The sequence below is a fragment of the Diorhabda carinulata genome, chromosome X (genome assembly GCF_026250575.1).
Source record: "Diorhabda carinulata isolate Delta chromosome X, icDioCari1.1, whole genome shotgun sequence".
Lineage (NCBI taxonomy): Eukaryota > Metazoa > Arthropoda > Insecta > Coleoptera > Chrysomelidae > Diorhabda > Diorhabda carinulata.
The window spans coordinates 205,338-229,231 of record NC_079472.1 but is presented as its reverse complement, the minus strand read 5'-3'; the positions used below and the strand labels follow the sequence as shown (position 1 = coordinate 229,231).

Genomic DNA, 23,894 nt, shown 5'->3' with positions numbered 1-23,894 from the left:
AATAGAATATGAAGTTACATGTTCACAACATGGGTAAATTATCCGAAAATCAACATTTATTTGTAATCGGCGTTGCCAAAACTGAATAATTTTCTTCAATAATAATGATTCTTACAGGAAGATATTTATTTTTACTTGTAAGGTTTTTGAGCACATAGTTTGTTATAAAGGTCATTTGTAGCAGATTTTTTTGCTTGATTAAAGGAAGGTAATAAAGAAAATCTCGAATTACTGTTTGAAAGATTTTATTGTTTAAAATTTATTTTTGATTAATATTTTACTATTTACATATATAATAGGAATGTACATTATTTATATACTCAAGAACAAAACACTTTAAATTTAAACGTTAGAAAAATAATTTTCATTAAAAACCACGATTAGAAGATTAAAAAATGGAATGAAAATGTTACAAATAAAAGGGAATAGATTTAAATATTCAAGAAATCACTTCAGATCAATGTTGAAAAATATATAAACTCATTATTGAGGTAAAAGTGATGTATTTTAAGCTTTTATTTCAATATTAATTGAAAATATATTGAATTATTCTATTCGGTTGATAAATAAATAATAGAATAGAGTAAAATGGTAGATTCGTGTCTTTTTAGTTCCGATTAAATTTGAAAACTATCACTATTTCTAAAAATATTGTCAAAACTGTATTTTACAAGAAATATTAATCCAAAAAATGCTTAAAATTTATAAAGATTCAATAAAACTTATCTAAAAATAAATTATTTCGAATAAATAAATAGAATTTGAACTTAATTTTTAAAGCAAAGATTGTTCGATCATAATTTTATCAAAACCTGACGGGGGAGCATAAGTAAAGTTATCTAAAACTATATCCAGTATAGCACCATCGTCAACTGAAAAATTATAACAAAATACATACAAAATAAACAAATATCAAAAATAACTCACCGTGTAATGCTGGATACACCATACCTTTAATATTAGTAATAGAATGATCAATTTCATTACCGTTTATAAAAAATTTTAATTGAATATGATCAAAAGCTACACCAATTATATCCCCTTCGTTAATTTGTTGGATGACTTCATTCGACGTCGTAGGTAAACTAAATTTGTAAATTTCCTGTTTATTATGACATATTTTACAATCGTTATTCAATGACCAAGAATATTCATCTTGACCACCTAGAAAATCAATCAGAAACTAAACGAATAAAGTTTAGAAAATGTAATACCTTTTACTAAACTTAGATCGGTTTGTCTAGTAGCAACACCCACGGACCAAGAACCTCCTTGTTGTACTTTAACTTCAAAATAAGATTTTGATTGTATTAATGGCGCGCTACCTAAAACAGCTCCCGAACCACAAACTCTTAAACCGTTTTTTACCACTACGACTTCATATCCTATAAAACTAAACTTATTATGGTGCTATTAAAATTTGTTATGAACTTTACCCATAAACGCTGTGTCTAATAAAACGGGATTCTCTTTTGGAATATGAGGCACTGTAGGACGAAACTGGAAATTATCTAAACATCCCTTTAAACAACAGAATATTGAAACTGACGACATTCTAATGTTCAGTTTATAGATACCATTACTGAACAATATAACCTAAAAATATATATATTAAATTGACATTTTATAAACTAATACAATAGTGCCAATATAAATTTTTGACATTTGTATAGGTAAATGGTCCTAGTGATATAATTGAAAAAAGAAGTAAGAGAGTAACTATCCTTTCGGTGTTAGTTTAAAAAAAGAAGTAAGAGAGTTAACTATCCTTTCGGTGGTAGTTTAAAAAAAGAAGAAGTTGTTTTTATTAATAAAATTTGCCAACTAGTAACTATAAGTATCCTATTATTATAAAACATGGAGCAATTTTTTACTCTACCTTTTATAATATTAGAAGTACCTCATATGAAAATTAAAAAACCGTCATGGGTAAAACAACCGTCTGCTATGACTATGTTTGCTATAGTATTGGCATCGTATTTTCTCGTAACGGGAGGTAATATATTATTTTTTTAAATTTCAATTTTGTTTTAATAAATCAATTTTAGGAATAATTTATGATGTTATAGTAGAACCACCGAGCGTAGGTTCAACGACCGACGAACATGGTCATTCGAGACCAGTAGGTTATTATATATATTTAAATCCAATTATTATTTAAAAAAACTATTTTTAGGTAGCATTTATGCCGTACAGGGTTAACGGACAATACATAATGGAAGGACTAGCTTCTAGTTTTTTATTTTCGATGGGTGGTCTTGGATTTATCATTCTAGATCACATACATAATACCACTACTCCTAAATTGAATAGGTTACTGATAACGGCGGTAGGATTTATCTGTGTATTGGTATCATTTTGTACCACTTATGTATTTATGAGGATGAAACTACCTGGTTACTTGCAATCTTAAAAACGTTTTGAAACAAAACTGATTGTTGTATATATAAAATTGAGTGTAATTTAAGCATAATTTTGTATTTTACCCGAATCATAATAAACATTTTTGGTTAATATTTGATTTCGAAAATCCTATACCCAGTTTTTAATTCTGTAGCTAAATGTGTATCAACAGTCTACTTCCAAAGCAGGCTCGAAAGAAATGGTTACAGACACCTGGTATGAGACAAGCAAAGGACCTTGTGTGTCTCACACCAAACAACTGCTCAAACTAAATAGACGCAAAATTCGACGCCATAGGCATCAAGATGGATCTAAAGAACCATTGGTGCATGTAGGAGGATGAAACTGCAAACCACGTCATCTGTGAGTGGCTAGTGCGGTTCAAACACTTAGACAAGCCTCTAAACTTGCTTGTAACATCAAAGGGTTGAAATTCAAAGCCCGGTTTCTCAAAGGAAATCAGCCTTTGGCCCCTTGAATGCCCATGTAACTAAGAATTATGAATTCTGACAATAACTTAGAATAAAAAAGTTTGATGATTCAATTTCCAGGATTTCAGGTTAATTTTAAATGAAATATCCATTTAATTGATTATAATTTATTAAAGGAACAAATTAGACATTAAAATATATGAATATTGATGTTATATTTTTTATATTTGGTTGCTTACAAACGAATCCTAAAGGCACTGAAAAAAAAATGTTCCTGTTATCTATAATTGTCATATTTTATACTTTTTTTAAATAAAAACCAATTACTATGATAATATTACCCAAAGTAAAATAAATTTTCTTATAAATCGTCTTTAAATTAATTTTCTATCAAAAAGAGACTTAAATTCATGACGGTCTATTAAGAAAAACATAAAAAAGTTTTAAGAAATAAAACTTAAAGAAGTTAAATTGATTCCGGTGGAAAGTGATTTACAATGAAACAAAAACACTCAAATTCTAACCTAACCAAAACGATAAAAAAATAAAAACTCACTTTAAAAAATCCGAAGATTTATCAGTGATATGTTCGAATTCCGCAAACGAAAGTGAACCATCATCATCGAAATCAGCTTCTTCTAATATATTTTCTATCAACATATTTATCTCGTTATCATTCAATTTATGTTCTCCGGTCAATTTGTTGATAACTTTTTTTAAATCTGATACTCCCAACATATCGTCCCCGTCAAAATCTAAAACAAAGTAATATTGAAAATTCCATTTTTATTTAGTTATTTGAATGTTACCAAATATACGGAATGCGTGTTCAGCTTTAACAGATTTTGGAGCACCTTCACTAAAAACCGACATCATATCAAGGAAATCCTCGAACGTACAATCTCCGTCATGACTAGAACTGAAAACTTCGCATATACGTTCTCCGAAAGGGTTTACACTTAATTCTGGATATTGTAATATTTTCGATACTGGAAGCTTGGCGTTTTTATTATGTCCCACTTTTTCTGGTGCTAAAGCCTTAAATTTTTTATGTGCGCTAAAAATGATTCGATAAATACGCGAGGATTAGAATAATAGTAACAATACTTACTGCAGTACTTCCTTTTTTGAAAAATATGTCAGGTCCTGTAATTTAGTTAAATAATCAAGAAGAAATATTTAATTTGAAATAAAATACCTGATAATCCTGTAGTTCATCGTCACTAAACTGGCTTTTCGTTTGTCCCATATTTTTTATTTGCTTTGTATGTAAATAAGAATATTACACAGCTTTATTTAACCATAGACAAATATAATAAATAATTTAGAGTTTTATTTATCTACTATTCACGCTAGTAGTAGCTAGATAACTTAAATGTATAAGGGCTACGAAATTTTTAAGATGTTAATAATAACCTAAATTAAAATTAGTTGTCAAAATAAATATGAGTACATACGAAATAAGTAAATCTTCCGTAAGTATATAGAAAAATTTCTTATTCATTAAGTATATTATAAAAAATTAATATAATTACAGTTGTTGAGTTTAAAAGCTGAAATATTAAGGAAACAGGAAGACATATCTAAAGCTAAAATAGAAAATGAAGCCAAAATTAAGGTATTAAAAAAAGTACCTTTAGAAATAAAGAATAAAGGTGTTGAAGAAAGGAGTAATAAGGATTATGAGGAAGATTTAGACTTATTAAAACTTTCCAAGTAAGTACAAGAATGTAAAACAGTATATATTTTTTAATAAACATATTTTTAGAACAGTTTTGGAACGCAAAACTGAATTATACGAAAAACTTTCGTCTGGTACATTATCTGAAGAAAAAAAGAAAAAATATGAACAAGTTTTGGTAAGATTTGATAAAAAAAAGAATAATAAAGTAAGTGATGTACCCCCCAGTGATTCAGAATCTGATAAAAGACAATCTGAAAGTGAAGATGATAATTACTATGAATCTGATGAAGATGAAGCAAAAGATCCGGGAGAAAGATGGGTTGAATATGTTGATTCCTTCGGTAGAACTAGGAAATGTATGGAAAAAGATTTGGAATTTTTAAAATCAAAAGACAAGGAAATGAAAAAGATAATCGAAGAAAAGAAACAATTAAATGAAGAAGACAACCGAAAAGACGAAGAAGATTGTTCTCAAAATGTTACTGAAGATACGGATATTTCAAAAGACACTGACCAAATGATATCTAGTGATATGAGAAGGGAGTTACAGAGAAGACAATGGGAAAAGGAAGAAGAGGAAAACCGCAATAAAACAAATATTCATTATGAAGATGTATTATATGGGGGTAATGTATAAAAATTTAATAAATTTTTATTTGTTTTATTCTATTTTTATTGCAGAGGCGAGAACACATGGAGTTGGTTACTACGGTTTCTCTAGAGATGAAGAAGAAAGAGCAAAGCAACAAGAAGCTTTGAAAAAATTGAGAAAGGAAACTGAGGATAAACAAAAAAAAGCACAGGAACTTAAAGAAACTAGAGAAAAGCTTCTTGCAGCCAGATTAAAAGCAGCTAGAAATCGAAAAAGGGCTAGATTAGGGCTGCCACCAGAAGAAGACGGTAACAATTTATTACTTGTTAAATGTTTTAATAAATATCCTGTTTATTTCAGAACCTGAATCTATTACCCCCCAACCAGTAATATCTGAAAAAGAATTGCAAAAACAAAAAGAACAAGAAGAAAAAGAACGTCTTTTAGAGGAAGCTAGGCAGAAGTATGTTAGACCTTGGGACGTAGGTAAAGAAGGTGTTAAGGAAATGGATGTCATGACCCAAAAGGAATGGGTCGAAAAGAAGAGGAAAGACAGACCTGCAGAATTCGCTCCACCCACTAATTACAGAAAAAATTTTAGAGCCGTAGAAACAATAATAACTGAAGATGGAGTAGAATCAAATGAAACCTTGAAATTCAGTACTGGAAAACCTAAAAATAAGCACAAGAAAGAGAAAAAGGTTTTATTAAAATCGTCCAACAAAATAGAAAAATTGAACCAAAAGACACAAAAAGATACTAGTGCAGATATATCATTGCGGAATATCAAACGAAATGATCAAATCGTGGATTTGGAAGATGAAGGTATTCATAAAAGGAAAGGAGTTGAAGTAGCTCCTCCTTCAACATACGATTACTATGGTCCAACTTCCACTAAAATAAAGAAGAGTTCAAATACTGGGACAAATATACAAGAATCTATTGAAGCGGGTCTCAAATTTTTGAGAAAACAAGTTGAAGAAAAAGAGAAATCTTCAAATATCGATGATATGTTTTTATTTTAGGAAATACACGAATTATTTATATAAATATGTATACTGTATAAAAGGATTATTAATAAATTATTAAAGTCATACTTATTTTAAAACCCACACAACAAACTGAAAAAAGATACCATGAAGTTTGTCTAAAAGTCAACTGAAAATAATTTAGACATAGGAAAACAAAATCGATTACTTGGGGTTCATGTTAGGTCGCAATTTCTGTCATCTACTTTGATTTTTTGCTTCCAAGGATGTATGATATTTGGAATTACAACATTCACCCTCTCACTGCATATCATCAGCCTGTCTCGTTCGCTCTTGGACATCAGTCTCCCTCAACGACTATTTTGCTTAGTCTTGGATCCAATTCAAATCCATCTATATGACAATATTGTAAAGTAGCCAGCACTGTTCCTTTTTCATTTGCATCTGTAACTTTTGTTCTAAAAACTTTCATTTTATTATTCAGTTTTTCAGGGCTAAAATCAATAATGGGAGGAGACATGTTGGTATATCTGACTGAAGCACAAACTGCACCTTCGTGTTAAGGTTTTCTTAATAAATTAAAATCGATAATACTTTTTATTCTTTCACATATTTGTAATATATTTTCTAGATTTAAATATAAAACTGTAACATTATAGTATATTATACAATAAAGCGGAACATTGTAGGTTTCCAATTTCCACAAGGGTTTTACACTACACGAAATACTTAATAAGAATTAGCAATTAAAGTTTTGAATCTCCCAAGTCGATAAAAAACAATATTTCGATTCTTATAGATATAATTGCACATTGAAAATTTTTCTCCACCATCTTATTCAGATAATACAGGTGAAAATCGATACTAGTATTTAGTATTTTGAAAATTCTAGCCCAGCAAGAAAATATTGAAAAAATATGAAAATTGTGATTATTTGGAAACTTTTCTTAATGACGAAATGTATTAGTAAAGAGGGTACATATAGTCAAGTCTTATGAACAGCAAGAAATGAAAGAAAATCTGTTTTTGAAAGGAAAATTTTCATAAACAAGCCAGTGTTTTTTTCAATTAAAAACACCCTACAATTCCCTCGTTATCTATAAAGTTATATATTAAAAAGGTGTACAAGAATGTCCATCTTTATTCGTCAAATTTAATAAGTTATCCCTAATTTCTTTGCTTATTTCTTCTGCTTTTGGTACATCTGATAATACCCAAGTATCGTCTGTACTGTCTAATTTTTCTCTGCAAATAGGACAAGTATCGTGAGTCTCGTTCCTAAAACAACATTATTATTATATTTATTCTTTATACTATTTAATATTGTACCATTCTTCTATACAACTTAAGCAGTAACTATGCGCACAGGGTAATAATACTTCCTGTTTCCTTTCGAAACAAATGCAGCATATAGTTTGACTTTCCGTACTTGATTCTGATAACCTTTCTATAATACCAGATATACTGATGCTATCAACATCGTCCTTAGTGTCGTAGCTGGAAAACGTTTATATTAATATCAATTTTGATATGTAATAATTACTTTTTACTTTTCACATTGCTCTACGGCTATAGTTTGGCACTTTAACGTCTTAAAAACCTTTATAAATTGGTTAAGGGATAACAGCCTAAATGTAATTATTTTTTGATCTTCCGGGTCTATTTTAACGCAAGCAATTTGTATCGTAGCTTTCCAAAATATAGTTGAATCGTTAACGTTTTTTACGGCGAATATTAATTGATTACCGTTTTTATCTAAACATTTTTTTGATCTACAAATACGCAATTAATACATGACTTACGAGTTACGAAAAAAAACTTACAGTTCATTTATCTCTCTAACTAAATTTAAAAAATCGTCGTAAGTTAATTTGTTTATTTCGTCTGACAGAAGCGTATTTATTGAATCGTCACTGAGCATTTGAGAAAATGTGTCGTGAAAATGAGAGCTTGTTGCACCCATTTTTTCAACTTGTTATAAATAGTAAAACTAATAATAAAACGATTTTATTAAAAACCATTTAGTTTTGATATCTTATCTGTTTGTATATAAATGGTATACATTTAAAAATAGACCAATATGTAAATGAAAAATAATTTGACGTAAACTTCTTCTATTTTTTCAAAATTTTTATGCAAATGAACTACTCCATTTGACGTATGTATAACCTTAAACATTGTTTATTTTGTATTGAAATGGCGTCCACGCAAAGGGCGTTTGCACAAAAATTATCAAAGTAATAATTAAAATACAAAAATTTTTCGAACGTTAATATTTTTTTGTTCTAGACAACATGCCGCTGATGTACGTCGAAATGTTTCTTGTACAAAAAGTGGACTTTTATCACCTTCTTCATCGGTATGGTCTATATTTATAGATTTAATAACTTTTTTACTTATATATTTTTTGTGTAGGGGTGGATAAACGAAGTAGTAGAACCTTTAGAATTCGAAGATTTCTTACAAAGTTATCAAAATTTAATAGATCGTGACCCTTTAAGAGCTATTCTAGATATACCACAAGGAGATGTTGAAGTGGAAATATTAGATAGGCCTATAAGAACTATACGTCCAATTTTACCCGAGGAAAAACTGTGAGGAATGTTTATATAGTTATCTAAATACAATATTTCATAAATTTCCTATTTTTTTAGTGACACTTTACCTCCTCATGTCCAGACTTGTGTAGAATGTTATAAATCTTGTTGGAAGATCATTCGATATAATAGTAGATCTTACAGTAGCAGCGTTTCTAGTAGATCTAATCTCTGCAAAGAACTACCCCTTACACCAAAACAAGAATTTGAAGTTGATTTCCAAGCTCCTCCTTCAGAATCTAGCAGTGAAATCGGTAGAATTCATTCTCATTAAAATAAAATTGTAATTCTCAATTTATTAATTTCAGATTTGACCTCACATAGTAGTGGTAGACAAAGTGTAGTTTCTATTGCTTCAGTTTCATCATGCGGAGATACATTAACTCCAAGAAATTCTTGGGCTTCTTTAGATCTTCGACATTCAGCAGGAGATCCTCTAATTTTGGAAATATTAGAACATCCCGTACCAGAAACTATGGATCAGTTAAATGAAACTAGAAGACAAGTAGAAAGACAAGACGCTTTATTTAATTTGATAACATCAGAGGTTCATTTTGAAGCAAACGAACCTGCAGAAAAAAGATTACCTGCCATTGCACCTTATGAACACATGGGACATAGGGTGTTGGTCAAATGCCAACAACTAACGTATGAAAACAAATTTCTACATAATGTTGTTAAACATTTTTCAAAAATACACTGCCGTCCCAAGTACTTGGTCATTATAGTTGCAATTCGGCTCAAATAGTGTCATAAGTCAAAAAAACAAATTAAATTTCATTAATTTCTTATTTATTATATATATATATTTATGTTTCTAAATCGTCTTGATTTTAGGTCTCTTCTGATTTAAAATTAGTTTTTTTATAATTGTGTCAAATCGTATTTTGATAAAGACTGAAAGTCTTTCAAGAATTATAAAAAAACTAATTTTAAAACAGAAACTATCTCAAAGGTAACTATTTACATGACAGTATTTAAGATAAAATTTCCAAGTTTTCAAGAATTTTTTTTAATTTTTTGACTTGGGACACTATTTGAGTGAAGGTGCGTTGTTATTTGTTGCAGAATGGATATAGAAGTGGAACCACTTTTTGCTTCGATGGCTATGTATGATTGTAAGGAACGTAAAAAAGTATCAGAGACATTCTATTTTGATTTGAATCCGGAAGGTTTGAAAAGGATGCTGGGAGGACACGTGCCTTATAGTGATACTAGTTCTTTAGCTAGGGGTTGTATTTTCAATATATCTCATCCTAGTCCTGATTTATTCATCGTAATAAGATTAGAGAAAGTTTTACAAGGTGATATAAGTGAATGTGTCGAACCGTATCTCAAAGAAGACAAGGTGATTGTATTTTCGGTTATTTTTTGATTGGATTTTAATTTTTTTTTAATTTAGTAGAATCGTGATAAACTAAAATCAATTGCTGTTTCTGTTTGCGAACGTTTGGGGAAATATAGACAAGCTTTTGCTTGGACAGCGATTAATTTGGTGAATGTTATTAATGGTGGAAATTCATTGGAAAGAGATTCTGATAGAGATTTAATAGGGGGTGGTTCTAATACGAACAGTTTGGGTAAATATACAATTTATTTTTATAAAAATGTGATTTTTACGGTTTTTATATTAGATAGGAAATCTTCGGCTAGTGGTCTTGAACAATTAAGACGGAGAGCAACAGATATGGGCACTTTAACTAGAAGAGGTTCATTGGAGAGACAGAATAAAAGACGTTCGTGGTCGCCTGATCATTTAGCAAACAGTATTGATTCATTCCGACCGATAACTTTGACAATGTCTTCGTTTTTTAAACAAGAAAGTGATAAACTTAAAGATGAAGATTTATATAAAAGTTTACAAGAACTTAAAAGACCCACGTTGGTTTTGAAAAAATTAAAATGTATACCGGCTACTTTGAAATTAGAAATATCTCCATGTCCGACAGAATTAAGGTTAAATAAAAAAATTTTAAATTCCATTTAGGTAAAGATTTTTCTTTTTAGGAATTGTTTGACACCGGAATTGGCAAAACTTCGTCCTTATATAGACGAGAAAAGTAGACCAATAAAAGAACTATTAGAATTCCCCATAAAAGAATTACTCGTACCCCATTACACCTACAGAAATCTCCTGTTTGTCTCACCAAAAGAACTCAATTTTTCAAATAGAACGGGTTCTTCGCGTAACCTTGCCGTTCGAGTTCAATTAATGGCCGGAGAAGAGGAAAAGAACGCCCTATATAATATTTTCGGTAAATCTAGTTGTCCGGAAATGTTAAACGAAGCTTATTGTGGAGTTACTTATCACAATAAGAACCCTTCTTTTTACGACGAAATCAAAATTAAATTACCAGCCGCTTTAGCCGACAATCATCATCTGCTATTTTCTTTTTACCACATATCCTGCCAGAAGAAACTCGATCAAAACACAGTGGACACACCAGTAGGATATACAGTAAGTTTTGATACAAGTAATAAGTAAAAATTGACGTTTCGACCTACTTTGTTCTTTATAAAGTTAAATTTTGATATTTTAAATTGATTTTCATAAAAAAAAACGTAAAATCGAGATGAATAATCACGAAAAACTTAGAAAAAGGAAATTATAATATTTCATTACAGTGGTTACCTTTATTGAGAGACGGTCGTTTAATATCTGGTGAATTTTGTTTGCCCGTAATGCTGGAACCTCCACCGAGAAATTACAGTTACATTCCGCCGGATGTGTGTTTACCTGGAACCAAATGGTTAGATAATCATAAAGGATTATTTACGGTTACTTTAGATGCCGCTTCTTCCATACATACCGACGATCCCCCCATCGAGAGATTTTTCGCCGCTTACGATTTCGTACATACCGGAATCATACCACAACGATTGGGAGAAGTCGGATCAGAAAACGAACTTAGGTAAGTGTTGCTTTCGAATAAATTTACACAAAGTTTTGCACAATAAACGTTCAATTGGGAATCATAACCTCTAAAACAACAACAACAACTCCAACTAAAGAATCCCTTGGAACTATCCTATTTATTAATTACTCTTCTTTTTATATATAAATCACTTTACTTTTTACGTCGACAGTTACATGTTACAGCAAAATAACTTGATATTTGTAATAACGAAGACGATTTGAAACTTAATTGTTTTAATCAGTGGAGTAACAATTTTTTTTATTACAAATTTTTACATAATAAACATTAAATTGTAAATCTAAAGTAACTGGTTCCACACTTACTAAAGAATTCCTTGAAATTATTCTATTTATTTGATCTTCTTTTTTTGTATTATATTTGACTTTACTTCCCACGTCGACAGCTACATGTTACAGTAAGGTAATTTGACATTCGAAGTAATCAATTGAGGCCATTTGAAACTTCATTGTTTTAACCAGTGGCGTAACAATTTTTTTTTATAAAATTAAATAATTATTACAAATAGGGTACTTGCATTTTTTAAAAAATATCTATTTTTGTTTATTTTATAAGTTCTTGATATGAAATAATGTCAGAAAGTTGAATATTTAATTAAAAGTGAAAAAAGTATTCTATTATTTTGCATTTTACGATTTTACATTTTTTCTAGATCTGCTATGTTGGGTTTGTCTGGTGCCAAACCGGAAACAATAGTCAAGTATTTACCGATAATTTTCGATAACATCATCGAATTATTAGTGCAACCGCCCCGTTTGTCTGGTCACACTTTAAACGTCGGACATACTTGTTTCGAAGCGATTTGTTCGCTTCTAGATAAAATATCGGTAAGTAAAATTCCTATTTTATTCAATTCGATTATATTTTGATATTTGTTGATGTTTCAGAACGTTCAAGAACTCCCAGTGGACCAACACGGTCGCAACCAACTATTAGCGACTTATATCCAGTACCAATGCAACATGCCTCATCCGTTATCCAATCAAAATTCTCCCGATTACGAAAATTGTTCTTCGTCGATGACTCGTAGTACTTCTAATCCCGATTTAGAAGTAGCCCAAGTTCAGTATTCCCGAGGATTGGATAGGGCCGCTAGTATGCGAGTACCCACCAACGAATTGTTGAATCCGAACGCTAGTATTTGTCAAAGGATTGTCCATCAACAATTAGCTCTACAATGGGTCGTTTCCAGCGGTAGATCCAGAGATTTAGCCATGCAAAATGCCTGGTTTCTATTCGAACTTATAATAAAAAGTGAGTGAATATATTATTGATACGCCCCTGATCGGTTATATATTATATATAGTATTCAGTACTATCGAAAAAGAAGAAAAGTGGTCTTGTACTTTAGGCCTCTTTATATAACGAGTAGTTTGCATTGAAACGCGACTCGTGAAAGAAGATTGTCTATTAAGCAAATTAACTTAATGTCAAAAAATGGTCCGTGGGGTAAACAAATTCTTGTACCGGAAGTTTTTGTGTGGTTTGTGAAGTTATTTGTTGGATTTTAGATCATTTTTGCCACGAAATGGTTTCTTAAAAATTCGTTATTCGAATAAGGGCGAAATTTCCTTACTAAAACGTGGTTTTAATGAGTTTTTTTCGACTATATAGTGTTGTGCTTAGCGTTTGTCAATTTGATAAAAACTAACTAAAAAAAATTGCGTTAATACTCAGTTTTGGATGTATTAGTTTTATCGAAACATGTCTATGGAGTCTTGTTAATAACATAAAACAAAAAAACTATCGAAAACAATCGAATTATCGGAAAAAATCATTAAAAACTAAATACGAAAGTCAATTGTTTACCCCACGGCCATGATTTTGACGTAGATCAGATGTTTTCTTGTGTCGCTTGTCAGATATAATCGAAAAAGAAGAATAGTGGTCTTGTACTTCATATAACGAGTAAAAAATTATTGAATAAAGTCTTATCGGTCTCTTTCTATAATATGTAGTAGATAGATTAATACAGGCCGAGCATCATCGAGCAAGAAGAAAACGATGTTGCCAAACTTTTGATAATAGTATGCGTATTTGAGAAATTTTATTTAGGACAATTTTCGCATTTTAGGTATGGTGGAACATTTGTCCCATACGAGATTTTTGGACGCGCCGAGAAAAATAAGATTTTCCGAACAATTTTTAGACGACATATCGACTTTAGTACATACCGTTACCGCCGAAATAATTTCGCATTCGACGAGCGAAACTCGAAAAGCGCACAAACTGAACGCGGCGTTGGCGTTCTTCTTTTTCGATTTGTTATCGATAGCCGATCGCGGTTGGGTGTTCCAACAATTGAGATCTTACAACAAACAACTCCAAGCGAAAATAGCTTCGATACAAGATTCGGTTTTGGTCGAATTGAAACTCGAGTTCGCTAGAATCATATGCAGTCACGAGCATTACGTCGCTTTGAATCTACCGTTCGCTTCGCCGTTTATGGCTACGGATAGCAACGTTTCTCCATCGCCGAGCGTCACCAGTTCGACTAGTCAGAATTCGTTTTTATCCGGGGCTCCGCCGAGTCAAGAAAGAGCCAGCACATTCGCGGAATTGTCTTCCGAATATAGACAACATCATTTTTTGTGCGGTATAGTTTTGGCCGATTTAGCTACCGTACTTTTGGAAATGCAGTAAGTTAAAATCGTATATATATTTAATATCGAGTATTATTCGACGTTTTTTTACAGCCAGCCCAGTTTACATACAAAAGCGGTGGATACTTTGAAGCAGTTATTGTCTTGGCACGATAGCGATCCTCGATATAGCACCGTCGAAGCTAGACAAAGGGTAGCGGCTCTTTATATGCCTCTATTATCGATAGCTATGGACGTTTTACCTTTATTACACCATTTCGGTACCGATAAAAGTCAATATACCAACGACGATGTGGGTCCTAGTAACATAAATCAGACCGTAGCTATGGCCATAGCTGGAAAATTACCGCCGAGTACTTGCGATAGTTTTTCAACGGTAATATTGTGAATTCGATTCGATATTTATTCATTTTTTTATTATTATAATTATAAATTTGTAGTTGCAATCGAGGAAATTAGGTATTTCGGCGGACGTTACTCGGAATATATTAGCTTGCGTTTTGTGGTTGTTGAAAAATATCGAAAAAGATTGTTTGTCTCAATGGTTGATTGAATTGTCGCCGAATCGTCTCGCTACGCTTTTACATTTATTAGACGCGTCTACTAGTTGTTTCGAATATAGACCGAGAAGAAGAGCGCCGCCGCCGTCGGGTTACGCTCACGCGCAGACGACGCAAGATATGAGATCGAGATTGGAGGACGTTATTTTAGGACAAGGATCCGCCAGGGAAATGATGCAAAGGAGAAAAGGTTCGTATTTCGTTTCGTCGAAAGTTCTTCGAAATAATTTTCGAGGATTGTAACATTCCTTTATTTCTTTTATAATTTGATATCGGATTTGATTACTTATATAGGTGTAAAGGACTATTTTTAGCCGAGAGAGAAGAATACCTTAACCTATTTTCCAACGATTTAGATTCAATTTCGGTCTTACGAACATTTTTTTTTGTTTCTATCGTTAATTTTTATATTTTATGATAATTTTTTACAATTGGCAACGATGTTTCACGTTAAATACTGAATTTTTCTACCGATTTAGAATCAATTTTGATATTTGACGCCAATCTTTCAATTTTTCACATTCAATTTTGACGTTTGACACCGATGTTTTGATATTTTGATATTCACTTTTATTTTTTGCATTTGACTATAGTTTTGGATATTTGACGCCGATTTTTCAAATTAAGTGAACAATTTTCAAAAATTTGGACTCAGTTTTGACATTTGAAACCAATCCTTTAATTTTTCACCTTCATTTTTTGCACTTGACTATAATTTTTGACATTTGACATTAATTTTGGATATTTGACGCCGATTTTTCAAATTAAGTAAACAATTTTCAACAATTTGTACTCAATTTTGACATTTGAAGCCAATCCTTTAATTTTTCATCTTCATTTTTTGCACTTGACTATAATTTTTGACATTTGACATTAATTTTGCATATTTGACGCCGATTTTTCAAATTTAGTGAACAATTTTCAAAAATTTCGACTCAATTTTGACATTTGAAACCAATCCTTTAATTTTTCATCTCCATTTTTTGCACTTGACTATAATTTTTGACATTTGGCATCCATTTTTGACATTTGACATTAATTTTGGATATTTGACGCCGATTTTTCAAATTTAGTGAACAATTTTCAAAAATTTCGACTCAATTTTGACATTTGAAACCAATCCTTTAATTTTTCACCTTCATTTTTTGCACTTGACTATAATTTTTGACATTTGACATTAATTTTTGACATTTGGCATTAATTTTTGACATTTGACATTAATTTTGGATATTTGACATCGATTTTTCAAATTAAGTAAACAATTTTCAACAATTTGTACTCAATTTTGACGTTTGACACCAATGTTTTGATTATTCACTTTTATTTTTTGCATTTGACTGTAGTTTTGGATATTTGACGCCGATTTTTCAAATTAAGTGAACAATTTTCAAAAATTTGGACTCAATTTTGACATTTGAAACCAATCCTTTAATTTTTCACCTTCATTTTTTGCACTTGACTATAATTTTTGACATTTGACATTAATTTTGGATATTTGACGCCGATTTTTCAAATTAAGTAAACAATTTTCAACAATTTGTACTCAATTTTGACATTTGAAGTCAATCCTTTAATTTTTCATCTTCATTTTTTGCACTTGACTATAATTTTTGACATTTGGCATCCATTTTTGACATTTGACATTAATTTTGCATATTTGACGCCGATTTTTCAAATTTAGTGAACAATTTTCAAAAATTTGGACTCAATTTTGACATTTGAAACCAATCCTTTAATTTTTCATCTCCATTTTTTGCACTTGACTATAATTTTTGACATTTGGCATCCATTTTTGACATTTGACATTAATTTTGGATATTTGACGCCGATTTTTCAAATTTAGTGAACAATTTTCAAAAATTTGGACTCAATTTTGACATTTGAAACCAATCCTTTAATTTTTCACCTTCATTTTTTGCACTTGACTATAATTTTTGACATTTGACATTAATTTTTGACATTTGGCATTAATTTTTGACATTTGACATTAATTTTGGATATTTGACACCGATTTTTCAAATTAAGTAAACAATTTTCAACAATTTGTACTCAATTTTGACGTTTGACACCAATGTTTTGATTATTCACTTTTATTTTTTGCATTTGACTGTAGTTTTGGATATTTGACACCGATTTTTCAAATTAAGTAAACAATTTTCAACAATTTGCACTCACCTTCATTTTTTGTACTTGACTATAATTTTTAACATTTGACATTAATTTTGGATATTTGACACCGATTTTTCAAACAATTTGGACTCAATTTTGACGTTTGATACCAATTTTCTAGTTTTTCTCTTATTTTTGCACATTTGAAACTTATTCTTCAATTGTTTACCTTTATTTTTTTGCATTTGACTTTTTGGACTTAATTTTGACATTTTCAAGATCTTTTTTCAAATGACATCAGTCAAAATGATTTTTTATTAACAGTTATTATTTCATTAAAAGTTTAAAAGTCTATTGTAATTTAAAAGTGAGGTTATAATATGAGCAAACCGATCACACCAGCAAGTAAAAATAATATATGACGTCAGGACTTTCCGAATCAATTAATTGAATTGTTAATGACGTCATAGTAACGATCGATTTGATCGAGCGTGTACGTTTTTTTTTTATTTTGTCGATATGTTCAAGGTGGGGCGTCTCAATCGTCGAACGAAAAAGTGCGTTGGCGTAAAGAACAACTGTACAGACCGACATCGGATTTCATAGAACGTTCTCGAGACGATTTAACTAACGATATACATTTGGAGGGTCATCTGGCTACCGAAGCTTCTTTCATAATTCTCGATACGTTAGAACGTTGCGTCGCCACCATATCTCAAAGCGATTCCCAACAACATTTCGTCGGATTAGCTTTGACCGTATTGTTGCACGCTTTGGGAAAAAATCAAAGTACGACGGTGTTACCACACATGTTCGCATCCCAAAGAAGTTTAGTCTTCAAGGTACATATATCACTTTCATAACGTTTTCATAACCTTAAAAATCTTCTACGATACTTTTGACGTTTTAATAACATTTTTATAGCCTCAAAAATCTTGTAATTCGACACTTTTCACGTTTTCATAACCTTAAAAATCTTCTACGACACTATTGACGTTTTTGTAACATTTTTATAACCTCAAAAATCTTGTAATTCGACACTTTTGACGTTTTTTATAACCTTAAAAATCTTCTACGACACTATTGACGTTTTTATAGCATCAAAAATCTTCTATTTCGACATTGTTGACGTTTTCATAACGTTCCCATAACCTTAAAAACCTTGTACGACACTTTTGCCGTTTTGATAACGTTCTCATAACCTCAAAAACATTGTATGACACTTTTGACGTTTTAATAACGTTCCCATAACCTTAAAAATCTTCTATGACACTTTTAACTTTTTTCATAACACTTTTATAACCTCAAAAATCTTCTATGACACTTTTGACTTTTTCATAACGCTTTTATAACCTCAAAAATCCTGTACTTCGACACTTTTGACGTTTTCATAACGTTCCCATAACCTTAAAAACCTTGTATGACACTTTTGACGTTTTGATAACTTTCTCATAACCTTAAAAATCTTCTATGACACTTTTGACGTTTTAATAACGTTCCCATAACCTTAAAAACCTTGTACGACACTTTTGACGTTTTGATAACGTTCTCATAACCTCAAAAACATTGTATGACACTTTTGACGTTTTAATAACGTTCCCATAACCTTAAAAATCTTCTATGACACTTTTGACTTTTTTCATAACACTTTTATAACCTCAAAAATCTTCTATGACACTTTTAACTTTTTTCATAACACTTTTATAACCTCAAAAATCTTCTATGACACTTTTGACTTTTTCATAACGCTTTTATAACCTCAAAAATCCTGTACTTCGACACTTTTGACGTTTTCATAACGTTCCCATAACCTTAAAAACCTTGTATGACACTTTTGACGTTTTGATAACTTTCTCATAACCTTAAAAATCTTCTATGACACTTTTGACGTTTTAATAACGTTCCCATAACCTTAAAAACCTTGTACGACACTTTTGACGTTTTGATAACGTTCTCATAACCTCAAAAACATTGTATGACACTTTTGACGTTTTAATAACGTTCCCATAACCTTAAAAATCTTCTATGACACTTTTGACTTTTTTCATAACACTTTTATAACCTCAAAAATCTTCTATGACACTTTTGACTTTTTCATAACGCTTTTATAACCTCAAAAATCCTGTACTTCGACACTTTTGACGTTTTGATAACGTTCTCATAACCTTAAAAACCTTGTATGACACTTTTGACGTTTTGATAACGTTCCCATAACCTTAAAAACCTTGTATGACACTTTTGACGTTTTAATAACGTTCCCATAACCTTAAAAATCTTCTATGACACTTTTGACTTTTTTCATAACACTTTTATAACCTCAAAAATCTTCTATGACACTTTTGCCGTTTTGATAACTTTCTCACAACCTTAAAAATCTTCTATGACACTTTTGACTTTTTCATAACGCTTTTATAACCTCAAAAATCCTGTACTTTGACACTTTTGACGTTTTCATAACGTTCCCATAACCTTAAAAATCTTCTATGACACTTTAGACGTTTTGATAACCTTAAAAATGTTGTACGACACTTAGAAAACGGTGGCCTCGAGTTAATAAGGTATTAAGCAATGTAATACGAAAGAACTACTATTATTACACGATTTTCGATAGTTGAAATGTATTTTTCAGTTTCACAGCGCCTTGTTCGACGAAGAAAGTTCCCATTGCGCCGATTTGTGTTTGTTATTATTAAAACATTGCGGTTCCCAGATAGCTTCGGTGCGTTCCCAAGCCGCCGCCTCTTTATATCTATTAATGAGACAAACTTTTCAAATAGGAAACGTGAGTTACCGATATTAATTTTCGTTAATTTTCGGTTCGTTTAACGTCCGTTTTTGTTTTAAGAATTTCGCGAGGGTGAAAATGCAAGTGACGATGTCTTTGAGTAGTTTAGTCGGAACTTCGGCGTCTTTCAGCGACGATTCCCTACGTAGATCCTTGAAAACGATACTGGAATACGGCGAAAGGGACATCGAACTTCAAGAAACCACTTTCCCCGAACAAGTCAGAGATTTGGTTTTCAATTTACACATGATTCTATCGGATACGGTTAAAATGAAAGAATTCCAAGAGGATCCGGAAATGTTGTTGGATTTGATGTACAGGATAGCGAAAGGGTATCAGAATTCGCCGGATCTTCGATTAACTTGGTTGGCGAATATGGCGCAGAAACACATGGAGAGGGGCAACCATACCGAAGCCGGTATGTGTTTGGTGCATTCGGCTGCTCTGGTCGCCGAATATTTGGTAAAACTACACGGGAAATTAAATTAAATTGAATTCGTATCGATTCGATATTATTTATCCGTAGGCCATGTTGGAATCTCTGCCGCATTTACCGGCCGGCGCCGCCGCTTTGCAACCGGTCAGTCCGAACGTTTTGGAGGAAAGCGCCGTTTCGGACGACGTTCTGAGTCCGGAAAAGGAAGGCGGTTGTCTCGGTTCGCATTTCACCGAAGCCGGATTGTTGGGATTATTGGAACAGGCCGCTAGTAGTTTCAACGGCGCGGCTATGTACGAACCCATGAACGATATATACAGAGTGTTGATTCCGATCGCCGAAAATAATAGGGATTTCAAAAAATTAGCCAACATTCACGGGTAAGTCGATTTTTCAACGTTTTATTCGATACAAATCGAAATTTTAGGTTATGTAAGTGTTTGAAAAAAGCTTTTTTTTTGGTTTTTTTTTAGAAAGCTTCACGAAGCTTATACTAGAATCGATCAATTATCCGGTAAAAGAATGTTCGGAACGTACTTTCGAGTCGGTTTTTACGGTTCGAAATTCGGCGATTTAGATAGAGAAGAATTTATATATAAAGAACCGACTTTGACGAAATTACCGGAAATATTTAGTAGATTAGAGGTGAGGTCGTTATTCGGATACGCGTACAATTTGTTGTAAACGGTTTATTTATAAAACACGATTTATTGTAGAATTTTTATACGGAACGTTTCGGTGCCGAAAACGTGATAATCATCAAGGATTCGAATACGGTCGACGCGAATGCTTTAGATGGCGAAAAAGCTTATATTCAAATAACGTACGTGGAACCGTATTTCGAACAATACGAATTGAGATACAGGCAGACGCATTTCGACAGGAATTTCAATATAAGTATATATCGAATCGAACCATTTAATTTAATCGTTTATTATTTATTTATTTATTTGTATAGAAAGATTTGTATACGCGACTCCTTTTACGATGACCGGTAAAGCCCACGGAGAATTGAAAGAACAATACAAAAGGAAAACGATACTGACTACCGCCGTTCATTTCCCGTACGTCAAAACCAGGATTCAAGTCGTTCTAAGATCGCAAATTACATTAACACCTATTGAGGTAAGCGTTTAATCATAAACTTTTCCAATATACCTCGTATAATTATATATATATAACGACTATAGGAGTAATTATTTCTTCGAAACTTTTCTAATGTACCTCGTATAAAAAAAAAGTCGACCGCGAACGAATTATGAAAGTTGATTATTTTTGAAACTTTAGGATTTTATTTCAATACAGTTATTGGAACTTTTCGAACGTTCCTCGTATAATAAAATGTTGTGATTATAGCGAAAATGACATTTCAATGATTTTTCGAATATACCTCGTATAAAAAATACGACTTCAAACGAATTAAGAAAGTTTTTTTTGGAAATATTTTAAATTTGTTTAGATACAGTTATTGGAACTTTTCGAACGTTCCTCGTATAATAAAATATGATGACTATAGCGGAAATGAAATTTCAGAAGCTTTTCGAATATACCTCGTATAAAGAATAGGATTTCAAAGGCATTAAGGAAGTTTTTTATTTTTTTGAAATATTTTAAATGTATCTGAATACAGTTATATAGGAACTTTTCGAACGTTCCTCGTATAATAAAATGTTGTGAATATAGGGGAAATTACATTTCAGAAGCTTTTCGAATATACCTCGTATAAAGAATAGGATTTCAAAGGCATTAAGGAAGTTTTTTATTTTTTTCAAATATTTTAAATTTGTTTAGATACAGTTATTGGAACTTTTCGAAAGTTCCTCGTATAATAAAATGTTGTGAATATAGGGGAAATTACATTTCAATGATTTTTCGAATATACCTCGTATAAAAAATACGACTTCAAACGAATTAAAAAAGTTTTTTTTGGAAATATTTCAAATTTGTTTAGATACAGTTATTGGAACTTTTCGAACGTTCCTCTTATAATAAAATGTAATGACTATAGCGGAAATGAAATTTCAGAAGCTTTTCGAGTATACCTCGTATAGAAAATAGGATTTCAAAGGCATTAAGGCATTTATTTCTTTGAAATACTTTAAATGTATTTGAATACAGTTATATAGGAACTTTTCGAACGTTCCTCGTATAATAAAATGTTGTGAATATAGGGGAAATTACATTTCAATGATTTTTCGAATATATCTCGTATAGAAAATAGGATTTCAAAGGCATTAAGGCAGCTATTTATTTTTTTGAAATATTTTAAATGTATTTAGATACAGTTATTGGAACTTTTCGAACGTTTCTCGTAAAATAAAATTTAACGACTATGGAAAAAATCATATTTTCGATACTTTTTTAATATACCTCGTATAAAAAATACGACTACAAACGAATTGTGGAATTTGTTGATTGTTTTGAAATCTTCTGTTGGTACTATTATAATTTTCGAATGTTCCTCGTATACATACCTTATAAACCAATTATTGGTAAACTTCCTGGTATAATAGCGTATTTTTTTAAGGTTGCAATAGAAGATATCCAAAAGAAAACAGTAGAATTGGCGAATGCTACCAATCAAGAACCTCCGGATCCGAAGATCCTGCAGATGGTACTGCAGGGTTGTATAGGTACGACCGTCAATCAAGGTCCTTTGGAAATGGCGACGACGTTTCTTCCGAGCGATGGAAAAGCCTTAACCAGACACCAGAATAAATTGAGATTGTGCTTTAAAGATTTTTCCAAAAAGTTAATATCATTTTATGATAATTTTTTTTTTCAAATTTATTTTATTTAATTTTGTCAGGTGTCAAGACGCTTTGAAGAAGAATAAGAATTTGATTGGACCGGATCAAAGGGATTACCAAAGAGAATTAGACAGGAATTATAAGAGATTCATTGAAAAACTTCAACCGTTGGTGAATCCGCAAAATATAACTATAGTGAATAATAGGTAAACATTTTCCTATATAATCGATTTAATTTTTTATTTATTTATTTTTTTCAGTCCTAACAGATATCCTCACGCGGAAAATTCACCTTTAAGATGGTAGAAAAACGAAAAATTTTATTATAAACATTTCAAGTAATCGATACTAAAAATTTGATTCAAAAGTGTAGTAGCGAAACAAAGTTACATCCGTGGGTCTAAAATTGCCTTCCGAATCATCAAATAAAAGAGAAACACCGCAAACATTTGTAGAAAAGTCTTTTTCATATCACAAACACTTTTCTTGGGCCCAAAATCGATATGTTACTTCTGTCTTACTGAAGATGGTAACTTGGTTATAGAAACGTGTATCGGCCATCAAATATTTTTAAATGATTATTCATTTAAATAACTTAAAATTAGGAAAACGGCACATTTATATTATATTCCATTTAATAGCTTTTTATGGAACATTATTATTTATTAGAATCTAAGATTATTTATTTATATGCATATATTTATCACAGTCGCTGATATTTTTTTTTTATTTTTATATAGACTATCGAAATTATAAGTATATCTAGTAAATTGTAGTTTTATTCAATACCTTTCATTTTATCCCAAAAATCAAATGTTGCTTAAGACAATTTTATCCTTAAAAAACTAATTTTGATGTTGAACTTACAAGATCTCAATTAACGGTAGTGCAAATTTTCTTTAACCGGCGCTACGGTCCTTTTTAACAATCGACTGTCCCCGAGGATGGTGCCTCCAACGTCGAAACCCTAGTTGGATCAGGTCCGCCTCCAACCAGCGAAGGCGAGGCCTTCTAGGAAC

The 23,894-nt window shown here is 31.3% G+C and overlaps 6 protein-coding genes across 7 annotated transcripts; 3 read left to right on the top strand and 3 right to left on the bottom strand.

Annotated features, from left to right (window-relative positions):
• Nucleotides 1–228: 228 nt before the first annotated feature.
• On the bottom strand, nucleotides 229–1,621 carry LOC130902637 (SPRY domain-containing protein 7). Its single transcript, XM_057814881.1, has 4 exons — nucleotides 1,437–1,621; nucleotides 1,215–1,385; nucleotides 928–1,164; nucleotides 229–872 (listed from the first exon to the last, which is right to left on the bottom strand). Exons 1-4 carry the CDS (start codon nucleotides 1,552–1,554, stop codon nucleotides 775–777), a joined length of 624 nt encoding a protein of 207 aa, XP_057670864.1. The 5' UTR covers nucleotides 1,555–1,621; the 3' UTR covers nucleotides 229–774.
• A 119-nt stretch (nucleotides 1,622–1,740) lies between these two features.
• LOC130902640 (oligosaccharyltransferase complex subunit ostc) lies at nucleotides 1,741–2,514 on the top strand. Its single transcript, XM_057814886.1, has 3 exons — nucleotides 1,741–1,996; nucleotides 2,049–2,126; nucleotides 2,181–2,514. The coding sequence occupies exons 1-3, from the start codon at nucleotides 1,858–1,860 to the stop codon at nucleotides 2,411–2,413; spliced, it is 450 nt and encodes a 149-aa protein (XP_057670869.1). The 5' UTR covers nucleotides 1,741–1,857; the 3' UTR covers nucleotides 2,414–2,514.
• Nucleotides 2,515–2,985: 471 nt separating this feature from the next.
• On the bottom strand, nucleotides 2,986–4,378 carry LOC130902638 (calcium and integrin-binding protein 1-like). Its single transcript, XM_057814882.1, has 5 exons — nucleotides 4,033–4,378; nucleotides 3,946–3,980; nucleotides 3,644–3,891; nucleotides 3,391–3,589; nucleotides 2,986–3,091 (listed from the first exon to the last, which is right to left on the bottom strand). Exons 1-5 carry the CDS (start codon nucleotides 4,081–4,083, stop codon nucleotides 3,070–3,072), a joined length of 555 nt encoding a protein of 184 aa, XP_057670865.1. The 5' UTR covers nucleotides 4,084–4,378; the 3' UTR covers nucleotides 2,986–3,069.
• LOC130902609 (coiled-coil domain-containing protein 174) lies at nucleotides 4,264–6,204 on the top strand. The gene is made up of 5 exons (XM_057814844.1): nucleotides 4,264–4,309; nucleotides 4,372–4,550; nucleotides 4,603–5,144; nucleotides 5,200–5,418; nucleotides 5,471–6,204. Exons 1-5 carry the CDS (start codon nucleotides 4,280–4,282, stop codon nucleotides 6,133–6,135), a joined length of 1,635 nt encoding a protein of 544 aa, XP_057670827.1. The 5' UTR covers nucleotides 4,264–4,279; the 3' UTR covers nucleotides 6,136–6,204.
• Nucleotides 6,205–6,690: 486 nt separating this feature from the next.
• Nucleotides 6,691–8,230, bottom strand: LOC130902634 (RING finger protein 141-like). The gene is made up of 4 exons (XM_057814878.1): nucleotides 7,923–8,230; nucleotides 7,650–7,871; nucleotides 7,429–7,596; nucleotides 6,691–7,377 (listed from the first exon to the last, which is right to left on the bottom strand). The coding sequence occupies exons 1-4, from the start codon at nucleotides 8,060–8,062 to the stop codon at nucleotides 7,212–7,214; spliced, it is 696 nt and encodes a 231-aa protein (XP_057670861.1). The 5' UTR covers nucleotides 8,063–8,230; the 3' UTR covers nucleotides 6,691–7,211.
• Nucleotides 8,231–8,281: 51 nt separating this feature from the next.
• LOC130902594 (dedicator of cytokinesis protein 7) lies at nucleotides 8,282–23,645 on the top strand. Of its 2 annotated transcripts, XM_057814827.1 has the most exons (25): nucleotides 8,282–8,336; nucleotides 8,389–8,458; nucleotides 8,515–8,693; nucleotides 8,754–8,950; nucleotides 9,005–9,344; nucleotides 9,765–10,044; nucleotides 10,102–10,276; nucleotides 10,331–10,652; nucleotides 10,704–11,154; nucleotides 11,322–11,608; nucleotides 12,285–12,459; nucleotides 12,520–12,886; nucleotides 13,707–14,271; nucleotides 14,329–14,611; nucleotides 14,676–14,985; nucleotides 17,433–17,746; nucleotides 19,534–19,686; nucleotides 19,750–20,151; nucleotides 20,216–20,505; nucleotides 20,599–20,770; nucleotides 20,842–21,022; nucleotides 21,084–21,250; nucleotides 22,653–22,876; nucleotides 22,935–23,081; nucleotides 23,136–23,645. In XM_057814827.1, the coding sequence occupies exons 1-25, from the start codon at nucleotides 8,296–8,298 to the stop codon at nucleotides 23,179–23,181; spliced, it is 6,138 nt and encodes a 2,045-aa protein (XP_057670810.1). In that variant the 5' UTR covers nucleotides 8,282–8,295; the 3' UTR covers nucleotides 23,182–23,645. The 2 variants fall into 2 exon arrangements, 1 of the variants encoding a protein (XP_057670810.1); XR_009060435.1 differs by lacking the exons at nucleotides 20,842–21,022; nucleotides 21,084–21,250; nucleotides 22,653–22,876; nucleotides 22,935–23,081; nucleotides 23,136–23,645 and having other exon boundaries at nucleotides 8,296–8,336; nucleotides 19,750–20,107.
• Nucleotides 23,646–23,894: the final 249 nt, after the last annotated feature.

Bases quoted from the DNA above. Each gene is read 5' to 3' on its own strand.
- LOC130902637 (XM_057814881.1), bottom strand. From the start codon at position 1,554: ATGTCGTCAGTTTCAATATTCTGTTGTTTAAAGGGATGTTTAGATAAT. The intron at 1,386-1,436 runs GTAAAGTTCATA...TTAGTTTTATAG, and splicing joins ATTAGACACAGCGTTTATGG to GATATGAAGTCGTAGTGGTA. The intron at 1,165-1,214 runs GTATTACATTTT...TTGATTTTCTAG, and splicing joins CGATCTAAGTTTAGTAAAAG to GTGGTCAAGATGAATATTCT.
- LOC130902640 (XM_057814886.1), top strand. From the start codon at position 1,858: ATGGAGCAATTTTTTACTCTACCTTTTATAATATTAGAAGTACCTCAT. The intron at 1,997-2,048 runs GTAATATATTAT...AATCAATTTTAG, and splicing joins GTATTTTCTCGTAACGGGAG to GAATAATTTATGATGTTATA. The intron at 2,127-2,180 runs GTTATTATATAT...ATTTTTAGGTAG, and splicing joins TGGTCATTCGAGACCAGTAG to CATTTATGCCGTACAGGGTT.
- LOC130902638 (XM_057814882.1), bottom strand. From the start codon at position 4,083: ATGGGACAAACGAAAAGCCAGTTTAGTGACGATGAACTACAGGATTAT. The intron at 3,590-3,643 runs GTAACATTCAAA...ACTTTGTTTTAG, and splicing joins ACACGCATTCCGTATATTTG to ATTTTGACGGGGACGATATG. The intron at 3,092-3,390 runs GTGAGTTTTTAT...TTTTTTTTTCAG, and splicing joins AAATCTTCGGATTTTTTAAA to TGCCTTTAGGATTCGTTTGT.
- LOC130902609 (XM_057814844.1), top strand. From the start codon at position 4,280: ATGAGTACATACGAAATAAGTAAATCTTCC. The intron at 4,551-4,602 runs GTAAGTACAAGA...ACATATTTTTAG, and splicing joins GACTTATTAAAACTTTCCAA to AACAGTTTTGGAACGCAAAA. The intron at 5,145-5,199 runs GTAATGTATAAA...TTTTTATTGCAG, and splicing joins TGAAGATGTATTATATGGGG to AGGCGAGAACACATGGAGTT.
- LOC130902634 (XM_057814878.1), bottom strand. From the start codon at position 8,062: ATGGGTGCAACAAGCTCTCATTTTCACGACACATTTTCTCAAATGCTC. The intron at 7,597-7,649 runs GTAAAAAGTAAT...AACGTTTTCCAG, and splicing joins GCCGTAGAGCAATGTGAAAA to CTACGACACTAAGGACGATG. The intron at 7,378-7,428 runs GTACAATATTAA...ATGTTGTTTTAG, and splicing joins TTAAGTTGTATAGAAGAATG to GAACGAGACTCACGATACTT.
- LOC130902594 (XM_057814827.1), top strand. From the start codon at position 8,296: ATGGCGTCCACGCAAAGGGCGTTTGCACAAAAATTATCAAA. The intron at 10,277-10,330 runs GTAAATATACAA...TTTTTATATTAG, and splicing joins TTCTAATACGAACAGTTTGG to ATAGGAAATCTTCGGCTAGT. The intron at 12,887-13,706 runs GTGAGTGAATAT...TTCGCATTTTAG, and splicing joins ATTCGAACTTATAATAAAAA to GTATGGTGGAACATTTGTCC.